Genomic DNA, 21,271 nt, shown 5'->3' with positions numbered 1-21,271 from the left:
TGCATTGTAAAATACCTGATTTTATAGGGTGGCCCTAATTTCTAGAACCAACAGGAGGATGCCATATTGTCAGGGGACACCCCTTTGCTAGGAAAGATGCAGGGAAGGGCTGCTGAGGGTTCGCAGGGATTCGTGAGAACGTCTAGCTAAGATTCTGTGCAGTTCAGAGAATCCCCAAATCCCACTCCTGGCTGGTCCCGCCCATCCCACTGCTCCTAGGAGTCCCCACAAAGCCTGTTTTGGATGCAGGTAAGTGCAGGGCGCGCACGGAGGCTCGGGGAGGGTGAAAAACGGGCCTACCGGAAGTTCCAGAAGGCTGGAAACGGGTGTGTTTCCGGCCTCCAGAGGGCCTCTGGAGCCTGGGGAGGCTGTTTTCACCCTCCCAGAGACTCGAGAAAAGCTTCCGGAGCCTGGGGAGGGCAAAAATGCCCGCCCTATGGTGCAGGAGGCTGACTAGGCCACGCCTATCATGGCCACGTCCACCCAGCAACCGGGCAGAGAACCCCTTGCTAAAATTTTTGAAGCCCACCCCTGAAAAGATGGGCAGTTAGATGGCCCACCCAGAGATCCTGACACACTTTATTAAAAATAACTTAAAAAACCCTCCACAAATATGTATAAAGAATCTCACAGAGTGACTCTGTGATAGGAATCTAATCAGCAGGAGATCGCTGTGTGGTATAAATCAAATTATCAGATTAGTATAACTCATCATCTTTAAAGTCCAAGGAAAGTTTAACGAAACTATAGTACTTCTCATAGCATTTTTGAAATCTCTGTGATGAAAAGAAAAAAAAAAAGGAGGGGTGTCATACCAGAAGACCAAGGCAGTGCTCATGTGCCCTTCTTCTGAGTGGTTCAACTGTTCCATCAACACAGGAATCAGCTATCTGATGGGGTATTAAGACTGCTGAGAGCCAGTTTAGTGTAGTGTTGATGGGACCAAGCTAGAAACCAGGAGATGAGTTCTACTCTACCTTTGGTACAATCAGTGGGATGACCTTTAGGCTTGTTCTTCTCTCTTAATCTTAGGAAGAAGGCAAAGACAACCTGATTCTCAAAATCTTGCCAAGAAAACTCATGCAGGCAGGACTCATGCAGACAGTAGTCTAGTAGTCAAGATTGATTTGAAGGGTCCAAAAAATTAAGACTGCTAAAGAAAATGAGATGATCCCACTAAGGAAGTCCATTTCTCATTCCCTGCCAGTCCATCAAACATCTCCCTGGGGGCAACTGTCTGCACTGCAGACTGTACAGGCAGCTGTTATAGCCATATGCAGTCACAGACGAACCCCCCTCTCCCATTTGCTCATGGTAAAGCAAATTAGCTACAACAAGGATATACTGTATCTCCCTCCCCCTTCTGTCATCCAGAAATTACAATTAGGTAACAACTCCTTGATCAAACAAATCAACCCAGAGTTCTCACTTGAGATACAAATGACCAGGCTCAAATTAAACTACTTCAGACACATTATGTGAAGACCCAGAATGCTGGGAAAGGTGGAAGGAGGGAAAAGGAATAGGACAACCAGCAATGAGATGTATGGATTCAGCCCCCACAATGGATGAATGATGCAAAAGCTGATGGGAGTTAGCAGAGATAGCTAAATTGACTTTGATAAAAGTCTACTTGGAAACCGCTTCTGGACTTTGGGCTTGAGGTGGGAAAAAAATGAAACTTTGATTTTGGGTTTTACTGATTAGATCTGTTGTTATAGAAATGGCTAGTTTATATTATTTGTTTGTTGCGAAGTTGTGTCCAACCCATCGCGACCCCATGGATAACTTTCCTCCAGGCCTTCCTGTCCTCTACCATCCCCCGGAGACCATTTAAGCTCAAGTTTATACTATTATGTAAAAGTAAAAAGTTGAGGTTCAATGTTATTTCTTATTCTATCGCACCAAAGGGAGTCTTTTCTTTCTTTTTTCCCTTCTTCTCTACACTTTTCTCTTCCCTTTTCCCTCCCCTATTTTTCCTATTATTTGCTTTTGTATTTTATATCATAAACTAATAAAAAGAAAAAAAAAGAGAGAGAGAGAGAGAGAGATGGATTGAGAAGCAACAGGTGCATTGTTGGAAGACCTGAGAACCAGACTGAGCAATTATCTTTCTGGAGAAAAATGATGTACATGCATCTTACCTTCTTTTGTGGCATTGCTGGTTGTGGAAGCAGTTGCTGCTGTTGCACCAGGACGTCCCACCGGACTGGCATGCTTCCCGGTCCTCCCAGGAATTTTAAGTCCGCTTGGCTTCAACATCTTTGCCCAGGTTTGCACCTCAAGGTAGAAGAATCCTTTGGTCCTGTGATTGGTTGCCCAGTGCCACAGGTTTAAGCATCTAAGTGGTACGCCCCTTCATCTACCTTTAGAGACCTGAAGAAATTGACCAACATCCATCAATTACAAAAATATATATTTATATAAGTAAGCTGTTCGCAGCCAAAAAAACCCAAAAAACAAAAAGAAACCAAAACACTTCATTTATAAACTCTTGCTTGAGACTGGATTGAATTATTTGTCCCAAAATAGAGTAAATTAAATTAAATTAAGACTATATAAAGAATCGGGGATTGTCTTATTTCATAACAACCAGCCATAGGTTAGCTACAGGTTCTGGATGACGCCTCCCTTGATTCTTCAGCCATACAGAAGACAAGTCTTTCTAAGAAATACTTTGTGCATTTCCATTATGCTGTTTTTGTAAGCAGCTATTCCAAAGTACATTAATCTCCAAACGGACCTCACCTATACTATATCTGGAACTTTAAAACTTGGAAGTAGGACACCCTTAATAATAAAATAAAGTCCTAAAAGAGGCAAACCCTTTTTAAAATTTACTTGCTTTATCGTTTGATCTGGTCTGTCTAGTTTTCTGTACAAACATGTCACTAACTAACTGGGAATCCCACCAGAAGTTTTTTCTCAAGACAAGTCAGCCTATATTCAAGTATTTGACTCATGGTTTAATTGCTTCCTGTCTCAACTACTGCAGTCCCTGCCTTTGTGACATGATGAAATACTTGGATAGCTCCAGATTTTTCTTCTGACTAGGGAAGACTTTATTGCTACATTTCCCAAGCTTGTAAAAAAGCCATAATTTCTGGGGTTTTTTCTTGCCCTTTTTCCAGGGTCCTTGGCCATCGTTCAATTTCCCTCTATATATAGAAATATAATTAAAGATTTTTTTAAAAAGAAGACAAAGGCTAACAAACTAATATACAGTAACGTATGAAAAAGAAATCAAAGAGAAATTGCAACAAAGGGGGGAAAAAGAAAAGAAAAATAGGAAAGAAAGAAAAAGGATACAAAGAAATGGCTTCTGATTTCCTTTACAGCAGCATAAGATTAAGATAACCTTTATTGTCATTTTCCTGTAAACACAATCGCACACATGAACATGAAATTCTGATGCACCGTTCCTCAAAAGAAGGAATGCCACCCACCAGCAGCATCCAAAAATGCCAAGTTATACAAATATATATACACATACACCCCTACACACACCCCTATATACACACACCCACAGAGCTATTACAGAATCCAGTTCTGCTTCGGATACCACAAAGTCTCCTTCCAGAAGGCAACATTCAAAACAGGTCATGGAGAGGATGTGAAAAGGTCCCTGAGAATACCATGGACCTTGGTCAAGCAATGCTTATATATGGATGGATGGAAGTAAACTCCAATAATTAATTTATATATATCAAAATAATCAATATCTTGGACTAAAGACCATTTTTCACACGTATGACCATTGTAACATCCCTGAGTCATGTGATCAAAATTCAGACTTCACAACTGACTCATCTCTCTTTCCCCCACCCTTTTCTGCTAAGAGACTGGACAATCTGAGTGTGTCACAGCAGGTAAAGGAGCCAAATCAGCATATTGATTTAGTTACTAATGCAATATTTTCTCCAATGACATATGCAGAGCAGGACTACGTCAGGAAGAAGATATGGCCAAGATCTCAACTTGCATAGTATCATCATCGGTTTTTTATTTTTGACTCATGGCATTATGCAAAATCGCACCCTAGTACCTGCCCTATGAAAAGGCTGCAGGGCTGTGCCATGCCTCCCAGAAATAAAAGCTCCTCAGCACGAAACAAAGAGCTCTGTCCTTAAAAAGAAATCAGGCATCTTAAGAAAGCAATTAATAGCAATAGCATTTAAGACTTATTGTGTTTCCCAGAAAATAAGACCGGGTCTTATATTAATTTTTGCTCCAAAAGACACATTAGGACCTATTTTCTGGTTAGGTCTTATTTTGGGGGAAATATGGTACTAAACACACTCATCTGGCTGACAATCTTAACTGGGGCTTATTTTGTGGGTAGGGCTTATATTACAAGCATCTTGAAAAATCATACTAGGACTTATTTTCCGGTTGAGTCTTATTTTCGGGGAAACAGGGTATATACTGCTTTAAAGTGCTTTACAACCCTCTCTAAGCGGTGTACAGAGTCAGCATATTGCCCCCAACAATCTGGGTCCTCATTTTATCCACCTCAGAAGGATGGAAGGCTGAGTTAACCTTGAGCCTGGTGGGATTTGAACTGCCAAATTGCAGGCAGCTGGCAGGCAGCAGAAGTAGCCTACAGTACTGCACTCTAACCACTGTGCCACCGCGGCTCATTAACAAGGAGATATCCCTCCCACACACACACACAAAATGCATAGATCACCGCCAACAGAAATGTGGGTCTGGCTTGGGGAAACAGAGCAAGAGCTAACAAACAGCCAGTTCCCTTTGCAAAGTTCTGCTTGTTTTTGAGAAGAACACTAAGAGAGCTTCAGTGGTGGGTTCCTCCCGATTCGGTCAAGCCGGTAGTGGTGACGATATGACATCACTGAACCGGTTCTGCCCCCCCACATTATTCTTATCTTTTATTTGGCTCCACCCCCAATCTATTGCTGCCTCCTGAGTCCCAGCTGATGGGCTATAAGGAAAAAAACTGTTTAAACTCTTGCCGCGGGGCTTCAAAGGGCCGCCCTACAGCTGATCAGTGGTAAAAGGCAGTTTGGTGGTAGACGGATGTCTCCAAAAACAAATGAGTAGACTGGTGCCTGCAAAAATAAATGGGTACACCAGTGCCTGCAAAAATACATGAGTAGACCGGTACAGCTCTGCAAGCAGTTAAAAGCCTGGTAGACCAATACCTCTGCTAAATCCTAAAGAATTGTCACATGACCATCAAGCCACGCCCACAAAATAAGCCACGCCCATAGAACCGGTAGTAAAAAAATTTAGAACCCACCCCTGGAGAGCTTGCACTCTTACCTAATGTGGGGAGGCTCAAATGCACTGGGGTGTTATCACTCAACATCTCAAGAACCTCAAAAGTAATGCCCTCCAGGCACTGCTGTTCCTTTTCCCCAGACGTCCCTGATCTACAGCAGGCAGACGCTACATGAAATCAGTTGAGGGAATCAACTGACTGCAGATCCATTTGGATGCTTGCAAGAGCAATGGATTTTATTTTTTATTTTTTTGCTCTCTCCTTTTATAAACAGGAAATGGGGATGCAAAAAAAAAAAAAGGAATGTCAAAGTAACAGCAACAGAACTTTGGGAACTTAAGCATTTGTATAGACATGTCAAGGGAGAAATTTTTCCTTCCCAATATTTTTTAAAAAAGAATGTTTTAAGCCAGAACAATAAATGCACTATAAGAGAGAACATAGTCCATGCTGACGATTTGAAAAATGGGCTGCATTACTGTTACAGATTGCTCAGAACAAATTCAACATCTGCCTCTTTAATAATGACTTCTAGATATTTTCTTTTAAACACGAATAGAGAGCTCCTCCTTTGCCAATGACTCAGTGCTAAATTCAGCAGGTCTAGACAGGCTTAAACATTCCTAAAAATGTTGATTTTTCTGTTGTTTTCCTATTTGTAAACCTTGTGGTATCTTTTGTTTAAAAAAAGAACTAGATGAAAGAACAAAATTAATTCATATTTTAAAGCCACTATCGCTTGTTATAAAAAAACAAACTCCTCTTAAAAATTGCTTTTCTGCAGTCCTGTTGTAGAAAGCAAATAAATAAAACAAACAGACAAGAATGTAAAAAAAAAATTACACCCCCATCATAATTAAGACTTTGGGAAGAGGGTCAAGGACCCATTTAAAAAGAATAGAAAGTTTTCCAAATAACAGAAATAGTATTTACTATATTTTAAATCAGGAACATCCTCCAACATAGACTACAAAGCTCAGAATTTTACATGATTTACCCTGTTTCCCCGAACATAAGACATCCCCTGATAATAAGCCCAATCGGGCTTTTGAGCACATGGCAATAAGGCCAAGCGCTTATTTCAGGGTTCAAAAAAATATAAGACAGGGTCTTATTTTCGGGAAAACACGGTAACTGCATCACAACAGTCAAGTTTTACTTCAGATTTGCCAATAAAACTTTCCCAATCTCAAGATTAAAAGCAGACTTCCATAAATCAGCTTCCTAAATGTTTGAGATGATTCAGAAAAGCTACTTAATGGGCAAATTCTCTCCACACAAACATCATAAAGAGTTATTGACTGCTACTTTTTTCTTCCTATTTCTTCCACTACTTTTCTTTAGCATAAAAATATGTTAAGAAAGAAATAGCTGCACACTGTTTTTTAATTCATAGTGCAAAAATCAATTGCACTATTTAGCTGACCAATCGGAGGAGTCCTCTCCTTTTTTTGGAAAGTATGGGTTGAAAAGTTGATAATTACCCTTAATTAATAAGAGATGATATCATAATCCCAAAAGTATATAATATACTAAAAATAACTGAAGGGCAACATAATTTACCAAAAAGTGAATTATCCTATATCAGTGATGGCGAAACTTTTTGCTCTCACATGCCAAAAGTGGGGGTAGTGAAGGGGGGTCATGCACGTGCGTGCCCACACCCATAATTCAATGTACCCTGCCCCCTTGCGCATGCGCACGCAACCACCCGCACTCCACCCGCTTTTGCCACATGATGGCACAGTGGGCCCGGTAGGCCCGTTTTTCGCCCTCCCCAGGCTCCAGAGGCTTTCTAGGAGCCTGGGGAGGGTGAAAACGGCCTTCCCCACCCCCCCGGAGGCCCTCCGGAGGCCAGAAATGGCCCTTTGCCGTCCCACCGGAAGTCGGCAAATGGGCCATTTCCGCTCTTCGGAGGGTCTCCGGGGGTGGGTGGGAAAGGTCGTTTTCACCCTCCCCAGGCTTCTAGAAAGCCTCTGGAGCCTGGGGAGAGCAAAAAATGGGCCTCCCCCCCCCAGAGGCCCTCCGGAGGCCAGAAACCGCCTGATTCCCGACTTCTGGTAGGCCCAAAAATCAGCTGGCCGGCGCGCACATGCACTAGGGCAACGCTCGCGTGCCCACCAATATGGCTTTGCATGCCACCTGTGGCACACGTGCCATAGGTTCGCCATCACGGTCCTATATAAACAGCAAAGTATCCTATGAGGGGTTCTTGGTACTCTCTGAGCTTGCCTGTTTTCTTGCAGACATTTCATTACCCTAACTAAGTAACATCATCAGTGCACCAAGGACCCCTCATTTCAACCTTGAGCTACAAATATTCTCCTTTATTGGTAGAGAATCCTACATTGCAAAATCAGTTGTTCTGGGTTCTACAGAGGAATTGTCTGGGTTCTGTCATCTGCACCTCCATAACTGTCTGGTTTGGCTCTGCAACCCAACAAGACAGACACAGACTTCAACGGATAATTAGAACTGCAGAAAAAACAATTGCTACCAACCTGCCTTCCATTGAGGACCTGTATACTGCACGAGTCAAACAGAGGGCTGTGAAAATATCTACAGACACCTTACATCTTGGACATAAATTGTTTCAACTTCTACCCTCAAAGCAACGCTATAGAGCACTGCACACCAGAACAACAAGACACAAGAACAGTTTTTCCCCGAATGCCATCACTCTGCTAAACAACTAATTTCCACAACACTGTCAAATTAACTACTAAGACTGTATTACTATTCTTCTTGTCATCCTTACTAATACCTATCTCTTCCCACTTATGGCTATATCCATGTTGCTTGTATCTTTATAACATATATTGTTTTTATTGTTTCCTAGTATGATTTGATTGCTTATTAGTATCCTATGACTATCACTAAGTGTTGTACCTTATGATTCTTGACGAATATATTTTATTTTTTCTTTACGTACACTGAGAGCATATGCACCAAAGACAAATTCCTTGTGTGTCCAATCACACTTGGCCAATAAAGAGTTATGTTCTATTCTATTCTATTCTATTCTATTCTATTCTATTCTATTCTATTCTATTCTATTCTATTCTGTATTAAATAAGCTATATATGACTTAGAAGATTGGTTAGTTCAGCAAAGAATAAATAAATATAGATAGTCCTCATTTAAACTACCTTAACTGGGATAGGAATTTCTATCACTAAGTGAAGCAGTCATTAGATAAAACATTTTGTGACCTCACCCCTTTGTGAGGGGAGTTCCAGTAGTGCCAGGTGCGGTTGTTAGGTGAGGAACTCATGCTTCTCTTCCTCTTCCACAGCTTCAACAGTTGGTGGTATTCTCGGTTATGGCTTCCTGGCTTTTTTCAATAAATATAATTTATCAGAAGTTCTTGCATTTCTTATGAGTTTGACTGTGTAGTTCAGTTCTGACAGTAGTACAAAACTAAGCAGGTGTGTTTTGGCACTTGAGAGACCTTTGATTTTATCATGTCAGATAGACATTTTCTCAATCACTTTCTGAATCCACTCTATATAATGGATTAGCCAGTCCCAAAATCAGAAGAAAATCTTCTCTTACTCCTGCTGATCAAGGAAAGACTGCCAAGAGAAGCTGCAGTGCGACATCATCAGGAACAATTCACTGCTGGGAAGGTTTCCAGAGGTTACTTAAGAAAAAAAAAGTTGGGAAACTTTTCTTCCAAGAAAACTATTGTAGGCTAACAATGCACAGCTTCTAGTATCTTTCAGAAATAGTATCTAGTATCCTACTCTTGTTGCAGACACAACTGGGTTAATTCAGAGTGTTGATCCATCCTATGTTCATTTAATTTAGGTTCAATTGTTAAATTGCTGTTTATGGCTTAGCATTAGCAAATTTAGTCAAATGTGTGGATTTTTTAAACAATTCTCTAATGACAAAAGTGGGGCTTTAAGTCATTGTGGCCCTTGGTCAATCTTGTTGGGACTTGGAAATTGAGAATCAACAGTGAATGGGAAACCACAAGAGAAATTTCAGGTTATGGGATACCCACTGCAATAGATCAGGGGTCGCCAACCTTTTGGACCTCAGGGACCACTAAATTCATAATTTTAAATCCCGTGGATCACTAATATGATTTTTTTTAAAAAATTGTATTTAGTGCAATATAAAAAATGCAAATAATTTTTCTGCGGACCACCAAAATTTTCTCATGGACCACTAGTGGTCCAGAGACCACCAGTTGGTGATCATTGCAATAGATAATATAAAACCATTTCTGTTTCATTGCTAGGAAAACTGCATGATGTACCCCAGAAGAGAAGTTCAACAGAAGAGCATCTTGTTCTTTGATGAAAAACCTAGCTTTAATTTCTTGAAACAAGATACTGAACAAGATACTGATACTGAAGAGGGAACAGTTTGCTTAAGGCCTCCAAGAAACCAAATGGGAGATTTGAATCCATAAGGACGTTTGTGCATTTACTCATCAGAGATACCCTGACTTAATACAAGGATATTCCAGTTCTAATTATCACAACTAAGATGATAAGAATATTGCTAGATCACATTGAAGTTTCATGTAGCTCACAATTTTAACTCCCACAGAGAGCAATCAGCTGATTCTGCCATCCTACAAGTTTTCTTCTTAGAATTTGCCAACAAATGAACAATTTCCTACACAGATTCCATGCCTTCAAAGAAATTCCATGAATCCTCAGCATAAACTTATCAGTTTTGTTATGAGTTTGCACAGCATTCTTAACTTTGTCACTGCATAAATCATTGTCCTAGGTTCATAAAATAAATGGAATCTTAAAACTAATCAGTTGGACCAGACCACAAAAAATTAAAACAAGGTTAAAACAAGCCAAACCTAGAATGTTGTGCAAAGGCATGTATTAGATTTTAATTAATCTGGTTAAGCATTTGGTATGAACAATCCTTTGTGTATGTACCATGGGGGAAAATCTACAGTAGCATAACTAGGAACTCAGAAATAATGTTGGTGCCCTCTCTTATTATTCAACTTCACTAATATGATATTACTATTTTTAATTGCATACTAGTCAATTCATGCCATGCCTGCATAGTGCTTAATTAATTAATAATAATAACTTTGCATACATGGAGAAAATATTCATCATTTCCCCTCACCCTATCAATTGAACATGTATTAATGTTTTTTAAAAAAAATCTGTATACAAATATTATATGTTAGCAGTATTCCAAACTTTAATTTCTGACAAATGAGCATATCCAAAGCAGCTAATAAACAACAAATTAGTAATTCATAAATCACTTATACAAGGTATGTGTGGTTCAGTGGCTAAGATGCTGAGCTTGTCGATCAAAAGGTCGGCAGTTCAGCGGTTCAAATCCCTAGTGCCATGTAACGGGGTGAGCTCCTGTTACTTGTCTCAGCTTCTGCCAACCTAGCAGTTCAAAAGCACGTAAAAAATGCAAGTAGAAAAAATAGGGATGCCAGCCACATGACAATGGAGACGTCTTCGGACAGCGCTATCTCTTCGGCTTTGAAACGGAGATGAACACCACCCCCTAGAGTCGGGAATGACTAGTACATATGTCCGAGGGGAACCTTTACCTTTACCTTTTAATCACTTATAGTATTCTAAAAAGATACAAAAACTGCAAGTTCTATTGGTTTTCCTTCCATCCTTTTGTCCATGCTTTGTTCAATCCTGAAATATATGTGCCACTCGGACATCCCACAGCCAACTCGCCGCAGCCAATTCACCACAGGACAACTCACTGAGAGGCAATTCAACAATTCAATTTAATTATTTAAAATAATTAAAATCTTTGTTTTAATTTTTGTCATTCACATTTCATTTTGTCCCTCCTTTAGCATCTTTTCTTTAATGATTCTATTTCACCATTTCTTCAATGTTAGTATAATGCTTGTCCCGTGGCAATTTGGACATGGTGAGTGGTCTCATGGCAAATTGGCCACAGCAAGTTGGCTGTGGAAGGTTGGCTGTGGTGAGTTGTTCTAGGCCCTGTGCCACTACTATCACACTCAAAGCTCTGATTGCTCCCTCAGAGGGAATTTTTGTATAGGGAAAAATATACCATTAGACAAATTGTAGGTAAGTTTAACTGCAGTGACAAATATTACAGCTTGCTGATAGCTGCCTACTTCTACAATTCTGTACCCAAGTTACTGCCTGAGGAATTCTAGGAGTTGGAACTCCACACCTCTTAAAATGGTCAAGGTTGACAGACCAGGAGGTGGTATTCAGCAAGTTCTGACCAGTTCTGGAGAACCGGTAGCGGAAATTTTGAGTAGTTGGGAGAACCGGTAAATACCACCTCTGACTGGCCCCACCCCCATCTATTCTCTGCCTCCCGAGTCCCAGCTGATCAGGAGGAAATGGGGATTTTGCAGCAACCTTTCCCTGGAGTGGGGAGGGAATGGAGATTTTATAGTATCCTTCTCCTGCCATGTCCACCAAGCCACGCCCACAGAACCGGTAGTAAAAAATTTTGAATCCCACCACTGCTGCAGACCATTCCATTGTGCCAAATAGCTAAAGTGATTTTCTTTATTCAGGAGGGAGTCCCTTTTAAAAAGAGCAGCCTCAGTATTTAATTGTCAAGGCTTTATTTACATGATGCCTTGACAGTTTTCAAGTGTTCATGTTTTATTTTCTAATTCTGTATTAATTTTATATTGATCAATTTTATTTTGACTGAACATAAATTACCAGCAGGAGCAAATTTATTATTGGAGAAAAACCAGATAGAAAATGACAACTCAGGAAGGGACAAACATCAACAAAACAGATTGTAAATCTGCTGCAAATCACATTCTGCTTGGTTGTCCACTCTTCCTGTGGAGACTAAAATACTTCACATTACAACTATTGCTATTTTCCAAATGCAAATTAATTTCCCACCAGAGAGAAGGCAACTTCTTGATAATTAAAGGATGTAGTGGTATGCCCCTCCATCCCTGAGCCCAATAGTCTTGATCTCCAACTTGGCCTTCTGGAGAAGGTCAGAGACAGATCTTCCAGTCACCATTCAAACTTGAAGCCCTCTCTAAGACCTCTGATGTTTGGAGGAAGAAAGAGGTAGGCTGTGGCATGCTTCAATAAAATAAGGTAGGTAAATATTTATTTATCAAATTGTTGGGTGTGGCTAGGTGGTCATGTTACTGGGTGGGCGTGGCCAACTCCTTCCCTCCCCGCCCAGGCTCCTTAGGGCCCCAACAGGAAGCAGTTGTTGGAGCTAAGCAGCCACCACGAGAAACAGCTGGCTCAGTTCAAATTGGATCTGACTGAAAAGGAGGCTTAGTAGAAGCACCTCACTGAGGACTAGGAGCATAGGCTTTCCAAGCAGAGAGAAGACCTGCAGGAGTGCAATGCCAAGTACCGGTGCCTGGAGGCTCAGCGGGCTAAGATGGTCAGCCAGTTCCAGGCCATGATACATTCCCACTGGAACAAGGCCCTCTGGCTCTTCACCACCAGCGGTGCTTCCCTCCAGCCTTCGCCCAAAGCCCCGCACCAGGAAGCCGAAGCAGACCCAAAGTTGGAATTTCTGCCCCCCTCCGACCCACACAAAAAGACCCCAAAGGGGGAGACTCTCTGCAGCAACACAAACGTTCATTGCACGTATCCGTCCTAGGGGCCATAGTTTGAGGACCCCTGATTTAGTGCAATATTAAAAATGCAAATAATTTTTCTGCGGACCACCAAAATTTTCTCACGGACCACCAGTGGTCCACGGACCACCAGTTGGTGACCGCTGATCTGGGAGACATGCCAGCCTGTGGGCATAGCTGATGCTTGAAACAAGACATCTAGAAAACTAAATCATTGTCCCAGGCGTTTCAAGACTTCCTCTCCCTAAAGGCACCATTTACCTGCCAAGACAAGTGACCCATTTTCTTGCAATCACTTTTATACAATGGACATTTTTGCAAATCTTAGGGAAGTGGACACAGAAGAAAAAAAATCAAATCACCACACTCTATATATATATATAGTATTTCTTCACCCATCTGGAGTCAAGATTGCTGGGTTCATCTTCTACTGTTTGATTTTCTCAAATTGGTGCATTGAGTAGAAAATAGAGTCAGAATATATACGCATGTGTGTGTGTATGTATATGAGTATGTCTTCCATTTCACCAAAATAGTGGAAGATCATTAGATCTAAGATCCAAAATAGGAATATTGGATGGAAACAGGATGGAACAAACACTGGAGCAGAGGTGGGTTTCAGCAAGTTCTAACCAGTTCTGGAGAACCAGTAGCAGAAATTTTGAGTAGTTTGGAGAATCGGTAAATACCACTTCTGACTGGCCTGGCCCCTATTCTCTGCCTCCCGAGTCCCAGCTGATTGGAAGGAAATGGGGATTTTGCAGTAACCTTCTCCTGCAGTGGGGAGGGAATGGAGATTTTACAGTATCCTTCCCTTGCCACCCCCACCAAGCCATGCCATGCCCACCAAGCCACACCCACAGGATTGGTAGTAAAAAAATTTGAAACACACCACTGCACTGGAAGTTTTTAAAAAGAGATTGGACAACCGTTTGTCTGAAATGGTATAGGGCAGTGATGGCTAACCTTTTTGCCATCGTGTGCCAAAAGCTGGAGGAGTGTGGGGTGGTTGCGCATGTGCGTGCCCACACCCATAATTTTATGCACCCTGCCCCCCGCATGCATGTGTGCGCGACCCCCCCCATGCTCCCCCTCCTTTTGGCATGTGATGGCCTGGTGGGCCTGGTAGGTCTGTTTTTTGCCCTCCCCAGGCTCCAGAGGCTTTCTAGGAGCCTGGGGAGGGCAAAAACAGCCTTCCCCACCTCCCCGGAGGCCCTCCAGAGGCCGGAAACAGTCCATTTGCTGACTTCCGTTGGGCCCAGAAGGGCCAAAAATCAGCTGGCCAGCACACGCATGAGTGCTGGAGCTGAGCTAGGACAACGCTCGTGTGCCCACCAATATGGCTCCACATGCCACCTGTGGCACGCGTGCCATAGGTTCGCCATCACGGGTATAGGGTTTCCTGTCTGAGCAGGGGATTGGAATAGAAGACCTCCAAGGTCTCTTCCAACACTGTTGTTATTGTTAATATCCAATGTGGACTCTCATTTGGGCAATCTCCAGAAGACAATGGAAGACAGGGGGAGCCAGGCGTGCTATGGTCTCTGAGGTCGCGAAGAGTATAACTCTTGGAGCGTAACTCCAAGTGGTACAGAGTTACTACAACCTAGTTCCTATCACAGTTGGACATGACTTAGCAACTGAACAACAAGAATGTGGATTCCTCCTGGCACCTTCAAGTATCTATCTCAGACTCTGCTAGCAAACTGTTTAATAATGATAGCATGATACAGCAAGTTTTGTAGAGAAAAGAAAGAGTATGTGTGTTAAGCATTCAATAGACTCAACATATCTACTTTAAAAAAAAAGGACTGGAAATTTTGCTCCCACTCATTTCAGTGATGCTAAGATATTGTCAAATTACTTCCTGAAGTTTTCAGCTTTTTTCAGGGGGCGGCGGAGGAATCAATTCTCTCACTGCAAAAAGAAATAAATTCTAATCTGACAGTCTTTGATTTGACATTTTGCAAAAGATGCCTGATCTTGAACACTGTATTCCTTTAGGGAAGTGACATAAGAAAAAGGCTAAATTACAGGTGATGAGTAAATCTATTTCTGCGACTGAAATCCCAGAAAAACTCTGCAATGAAAAGAAATATTACCAGAGTTGTTGGAAAAATTGTCTTGCTAAATATAAGGTGCCTACAAACTGGGCCAAGAATTTCATAGCGGCAAGAGGCAGAATGGAATGAAAGCCTTCCTTTGCTTTACAATTAATTTTAATTGTTACAATTAATTTCTAAGTTTGACTTTTGTATCCTGTTTTTGTATTTTAATATTTTATTATACACCATCTGGAGTCCCTCTCTGAGGTAGATGGGCAGTCCAAAAGTGGAAAAATAAAATAAATGGAATCTTGTAAGTACTGTACACAGCATCCAACTTATTGCAATGCATAGATAAAACAAATCGGACAGATGATGAGTATGTCCAGACAGTGTTATTAGATACAATGTTATTATCCTTCTCTATTCAATATTTATTCATAATTAACCAATATGTTTAGCTCTTATTCACTTTAGCTTTTGGCCATAAAAAGATTTTAGAAAATGGAAGAGACATCCTTGCATTGAAGTAAAATATAATGGTCAATAAAAAATAGTAAAAGTAGCAGCAGCTAACAAAAATGTGCCTTTTCCACAAAGTTTGCCTTTTTTCTATTAGGAAGCTAAAAATTGGGCAAATGTGAGCAACAGATTCATTTTATGAATCAAATTGTTATCTAGCAAATTGCTCTGCAAAACACCAAGTAGTATAGAACCTAATTCCTACTACAGTTTCATTTATGTTTTAAATCTCACTTAAAACCTAACATATTTTATTTATTTATTTAGCATATGGCATCTACAGAAGTCCTGCAATCACTAATATACAAATTTAGTTTAAAGCATCAGCAAATTTGTATATGTACATATATGTACATACACACACACTCACATACACACAGAGAGAGATACATAATTATTTTGTGGACATATTATATTAAGATAATATATTAAATATCTTCTAATACATTTAATATATTTAATATAAAGCATGTCAAAAGTCCCAAGAATCACAAGGTCCTTAAATTTGGAAGCCATCTTCCTTATTTGGGTACTGGGTTCTATTACCTCAACAGAAGGAGGGAGAAGGGTGATTAAGAAATATACAATCTAAGCAAATAAATGTTCTCTACCACAGGCTGGCAATAGCAGTTGCCAAAATCAGGCAGCTACAAGTTGAGAGAGAAATTTAAACTGCTCAGTTTTGTCTTGAGTATTGCCACCATGGCCAACTAAATCTGCCAAATAACCACTGACCTCCAATGAAAGGGAACATTTTTCCCAGAAGGCACTTTTCCAAAAGCTTGGTGAAACCTGAAGTCAGATATGCTGCAGATGGACAACATAATCACTAGCCCTACCATTGGGAAGACTGATAGAGTCACCTCAACAACAGATTTCTCCCGCCCCCTCCCCCCTGTTTAATTGCTTATTGCAGTGTTTCTCAACCATTGCTCTTCCAGGTTCCGGCATGTACATGCCCAGTTCCTGCAAACATTCATCATACGTTTTAGCCTTCAGTCCCCTAATCATCTTGGTTGCTCTTTTCTACACTCTTTCTAGAATCTCCACATCTTTTTTATAGTGCGGTGACCAAAACTGGATGCAGTACTCTAGGCGTGGTCTTACTAAGGCTTTATAGAGTGGTAATAGTACCATTTATTTCACTGCAATAACTCACTGTAGGACAACTTGCCACAGCCATCTCACCACAGGACAACTCGCTACGGGACAAGAGTTACACTAATATTAAAGAAATGGTATAATAGAATCATTAAAGAAAGGATGCAAAAGGAGAGACAGCAAATGTGAACAGCAAAAAATAGAATATTGTAAAAAATTGTTAAATTGTCTCACAATGAGTTGTCTTGCAGTGAGTTGGCCGAGGCAAATTGTCGAGTAATCCAAAAATTTCACCTATCACCCACAAGCTGTTCCTCAGAAGTTGCATTCTTCACTAGCAGGATGTAAGAAAAACTTCACTGGATAAGATCCAAAATACATTTAGTTCTATATCCTGCTTCTCAGGGATCCCAACAGAAAGCTTATAAGCAAAGCATGAAAAAAATAACACCCATGATAATTCTGTTGCTTCTGTACAGTACTAATCCCTCTACTGCCAAATTACAAGCAAACCTTTGAGTAACCAACACAATGCTTTTCACACACACCATCTCAGTAAACCTGGAGGAACTCTGAAATTTGTAGAAAGTGATTAGAAGCCCAAAGGGAAGACTATCGCTTTCACTTGAAGTAGTCTGATCCCAATAAGGATTTGGCAGCAAGTCAAAAACTAAGGAATACTGATTGTTGAGATACAACTAGAAACAAGATGGGAAGAGAGAAATGAAACGTAGTAGCTAAAATTCTGCATAGTAACACTTCACTGTGCATGTCACTGGTTTCATTGGTTTACATTTATTCTATAGCAGCCAGTGGTGAGTTGCTCCCAGTTCGGTCCGGTTCTATAGGACCAGTAGTAAAACCGGCTCCACCCACCCACCACAACATCATCATGGGTGATCTGCGCATGTGCAGAAGCGCGCGTGCTCCCGCTGCGAACCGGTAGTAAAGGTAAGTAGAACCCACCCCTCATAGCAGCTAAATCTTCTAAAACCTAATCCTTAAATGGTCAGGATAGCACGGCCTGAATATAAAGATGAAGATTCAACAGGCTACAAAAATCCTAAAGTTTGCAAATGTACAAAAATTAAATTACCAGTTCTGAGTAGTAGGGAGAAGATACTCTAAAGGAGTAATACCACTTTATAATGTCTTGGAAAGACCACAATTAGAATATTGCATCCAGTTTTGGTTGCCACAACATAAAACAATGTTGAGAATCTAGAAAGAGTACAGAGAAAAGCAACAAAGATGATTAGGGAAACTGGAAGCTAAAACATATGAAGAATGTTTGCATGAATTAAGTATGTCTAATTTAATTCAAAGAAAGACTAGGGGTGACATGATAGCAGGGTTCCAATATATGAGAAACTACCACAAAGAAGAGGGAGTCAATCTATTATCCAAAGCACCTGAAGGCAGGACAAGAAGCAATGGATGGAAACTAATCAAGGAGAGAAGCAACTTAGAACTAAGGAGAAATTTCTTGACAGAATAATTAATCAGTGGAACAACTTGCCTCCAGAAGTTGTGGGTGCTCCAATACTGGAGATTTTTAAGAAGACATTGGACTACCATTTGCCTGAATAGTATAAGGATTCCTGCTTGAGCAGGGAGTTGGACTACAAGACTTCCAAAAATCCTTCAAACAATTTTATTCTGAGTACCTTGGAAAGGGCTTGCTGGCTGCTCCAAATTACAATTTCATTGTCCAGTTCACAGAAAACACTAATTCATAAAATGGTGAGCTTGTTTTGGGCATAGCATCTAGTGCAAATAGTATTTCAGACTATGCTTTAAATTTAAGATTACAGCTAAAGATTTATCTATGTCCTTATGAAAATTCTGGGTTTTTAAATAAGCTGTAGTTACAGTCCATTAATCACACTAGTAATAAAATCCTTCTGTCATGAATACCCACATACTATATGGAAAGAGAATCTTCTACTAGTATATTGTTCAACATCTGGAGAAGCTATAACTATGACAGGCGAAATGGTTTATCTGTAATGCCTTGAATTTTTATGAAAAAAATTTTTCTAGGTTTTCTTGTCATTCTATGAACTTCTGAGCCAATACAGTACTCAGGGATCATGATGGAATTTCAACTAGAATTTTCTCTTGAGCAGAGTCAAAAATGATTCAGCATGAATCATCAATTAAACAATGAATAAACAGCACCACATTATTCATCTGATTTATCTGATATTTATCTTTGTTTAGAATCATGCTTTTCATCAGCAACAACCAATGGAACTTAGTACTAAAACTATATTGTTGCTAAAATACATAACGGTTTGATTGGAGGAACAATCAACCAGAAATTTGAATCCAAGTAAACAACTACCGGTACTTGAAATTATAGTCTTAAATTTTGCAGAAGTGAAAACCAAAATTATGGGACTTTTCTCTATAGTTAAAATGCTATCTACCATTATACCATGTTGGAAAGGTAAAACAATGGACAGGACACTTACGCATAAGAGTTTTCTCTATCACAGTTTTGGTTTACTATTCATAAATTACTATTTTAAAAAATACTATTTAAAGATAAGAATGCAATTTTGAATCATATACAATATCAAGTATTTGGCATTCATCAATATATGAAAAATGGACTTATAGAGCAATGGATACAGCGAAAAAGTTAATTCTGCTAAAATGAAAGTACCATATCACTGGATTTACAATCTTGGGTTGATGTTCACTCTCAATTTATTGAAAAATGGAGCTAACTAATATTTACTATGACTGTACTTCCTTCTTTCTCTTTTTTGTTTCCTGTTTTTTTTCCCTTTTTACATATTAAAGAACTAAAAAAGAAGAGAGTAGAACAGTAAATGCATGGAGGGGAAGCTGTAAATGTTTGTATAGGACAATCATATCTGTACCTATTCAAAATTAAGTAACACAGAGTTCAATAAGATTTACTTCCAGTTTTCTCTCTTTGATTATGCTGGTTGGGAGCTGAAACCCAACAAAAAAAAATCTACAATATTGGTCCAAAGTTAATTTTTTAAAGATTATTTGGAACATTTCTGATTTTCCTTTCATCTCCAAGAAGGCCTATTACAATGTGTATGTGTGTGGGTGGGTGTATATATACATTCACAAATATAATTTACATATACATATTTTTCACAAAGTTAATACAATAATATTGAGAAGCACCACTATGCTAGAATAGTAGATTTAAACTGAGTAATTATTTAAAATCTTCAACTCAGCAAAGAAAAGTCAGGACTGGTAATTGTAAATGTTCTAAATGTTCTAAATACACACAAAGAAGCTCTGAAAATCATAATTTTGGGATAGTTTTAAAGATGCAAGAGAAGGAGATACTTCTACATATATAAAATTCTTGAGAATTAGCTATGTATGAATGTATGTAATGCAATAAGAGCCAAATTGGTGTGGTGTTTAAGGCATCAGGTTAGAAACTTTCTAGTCCCGCCTTAGCCATGAAGCCAACTGAGTGACCTTGTGCTAGTCATTCTCTCTAGGTAGAAAACAATGGCAAACCACTTTTGAAAAACTTTGTGAAGAAAACTGCAGAGACCTGTCCAGCAGGTCTCTGAATCCACCAGGATTCAACCTAACATAGATTTTGGAGTTCTATTGTGTTTTGAAATCATGTTTTTAATTGTAAACCATTTTGGAATTTATTTAGCGAAAATGAAAAATGGTATATAATATATTCCACCCCATTTTTAGATATACTTTCAAATTAAATAATATATCACAATTATTATCCCATGCACTCATCTTCAGGGTCAATGATTTTATTTATTTATATCCCTCTAGTATTATTTTTATAAATAACTTGAGGTAAAGACACACACACACACACACACACAATACTCCAGAGCAGTGGTGGGTTTTAAATTTTTTTACTACCGGTTCTGTGGGTGTGGCTTGGTGGGCGTGGCATGGTTGGTGGGCATGGCAGGGGAAGGATACTGTAAAATCACCATTCCCTCCCCAATCCAGGGAAAGGTTACCGCAAAATCCCCATTTCCTCCCAATCAGCTGGAACTCAGTAGGCAGAGAATAGATGGGGGCGAGGCCAGTCAGAGGTGGTATTTACCGGTTCGCCGAACTACTCAAAATTTCCACTACCGGTTCTCCAGAACTGGTCCGAACCTGCTGAAACCCACCTCTGCTCCAGAGGCCTAGTGTGCCATGAAAAATAGCATGGCATGTCACTGTGATATGTTCATCATTAGCGTTCTAGGTGTATGCAACTTCTAGAAGAATGAGCAAGGTTGGATCTGGCCCGTTTGTGGACAGCAGACACCTGAGAGGAATTCAACATAACCCAACCCAACACCTTGGATTAAAAAAAAAAAAGGAAATCAACTTTAAACATAAATGGAAATATTCTCATTTGCTATAACTCTTGCTAATCAAATGGTAGGTATGGCTTTGTATAAAGCCTGCCAGACTTCATGATTAGAGAATAAAGCCTGTTGTAGCAGAAAATCCTTTCTTAGCATAAAACCGGTTTATTGGAGCAAATGTGACATCTCTGATATTCTTCCCATGATCCTTAGTGCTTGCCACAGATTCATACAGCTCATCATAATGTATAAAGAGATCTTGGAGACATACAAGTCTATATACATACTAAATAGCATAATATTAATTGCATCTGCTCATAAGTATGTTCCATGAACTTTAAAGTGACTTAGTTTTCCCACCCCCCAAAAAAGACACAGTATAAGATTGCTTTTAGACAGTCCTATTTTTCCCCACCCGGGGTCTCCTGTTTGAGAA

The 21,271-nt window shown here is 39.8% G+C and overlaps 1 protein-coding gene across 6 annotated transcripts in view; it reads right to left on the bottom strand.

Moving 5' to 3' along the window:
- Positions 1 to 21,271, bottom strand: part of CLIP2 (CAP-Gly domain containing linker protein 2) — a 95,738-nt gene that overhangs the window by 64,150 nt on the left and 10,317 nt on the right. For all 6 annotated transcript variants that reach the window (XM_087889369.1, XM_087889355.1, XM_087889352.1 and 3 more), the window contains exon 2: positions 2,145 to 2,376. In XM_087889369.1, the coding sequence (XP_087745495.1) occupies positions 2,145 to 2,262 (118 nt within the window). In that variant the 5' untranslated portion in view covers positions 2,263 to 2,376. The remainder of the gene's footprint in view (positions 1 to 2,144; positions 2,377 to 21,271) is intronic.

The sequence above is a fragment of the Pantherophis guttatus genome, chromosome 1, assembly GCF_059756535.1.
Source record: "Pantherophis guttatus breed Tessera chromosome 1, ASM5975653v1, whole genome shotgun sequence".
Classification (NCBI taxonomy): Eukaryota; Metazoa; Chordata; class Lepidosauria; order Squamata; family Colubridae; genus Pantherophis; species Pantherophis guttatus.
The sequence above is the reverse complement of the archived record's forward strand: the minus strand, read 5'-3'. Positions and strand labels throughout refer to the sequence as shown.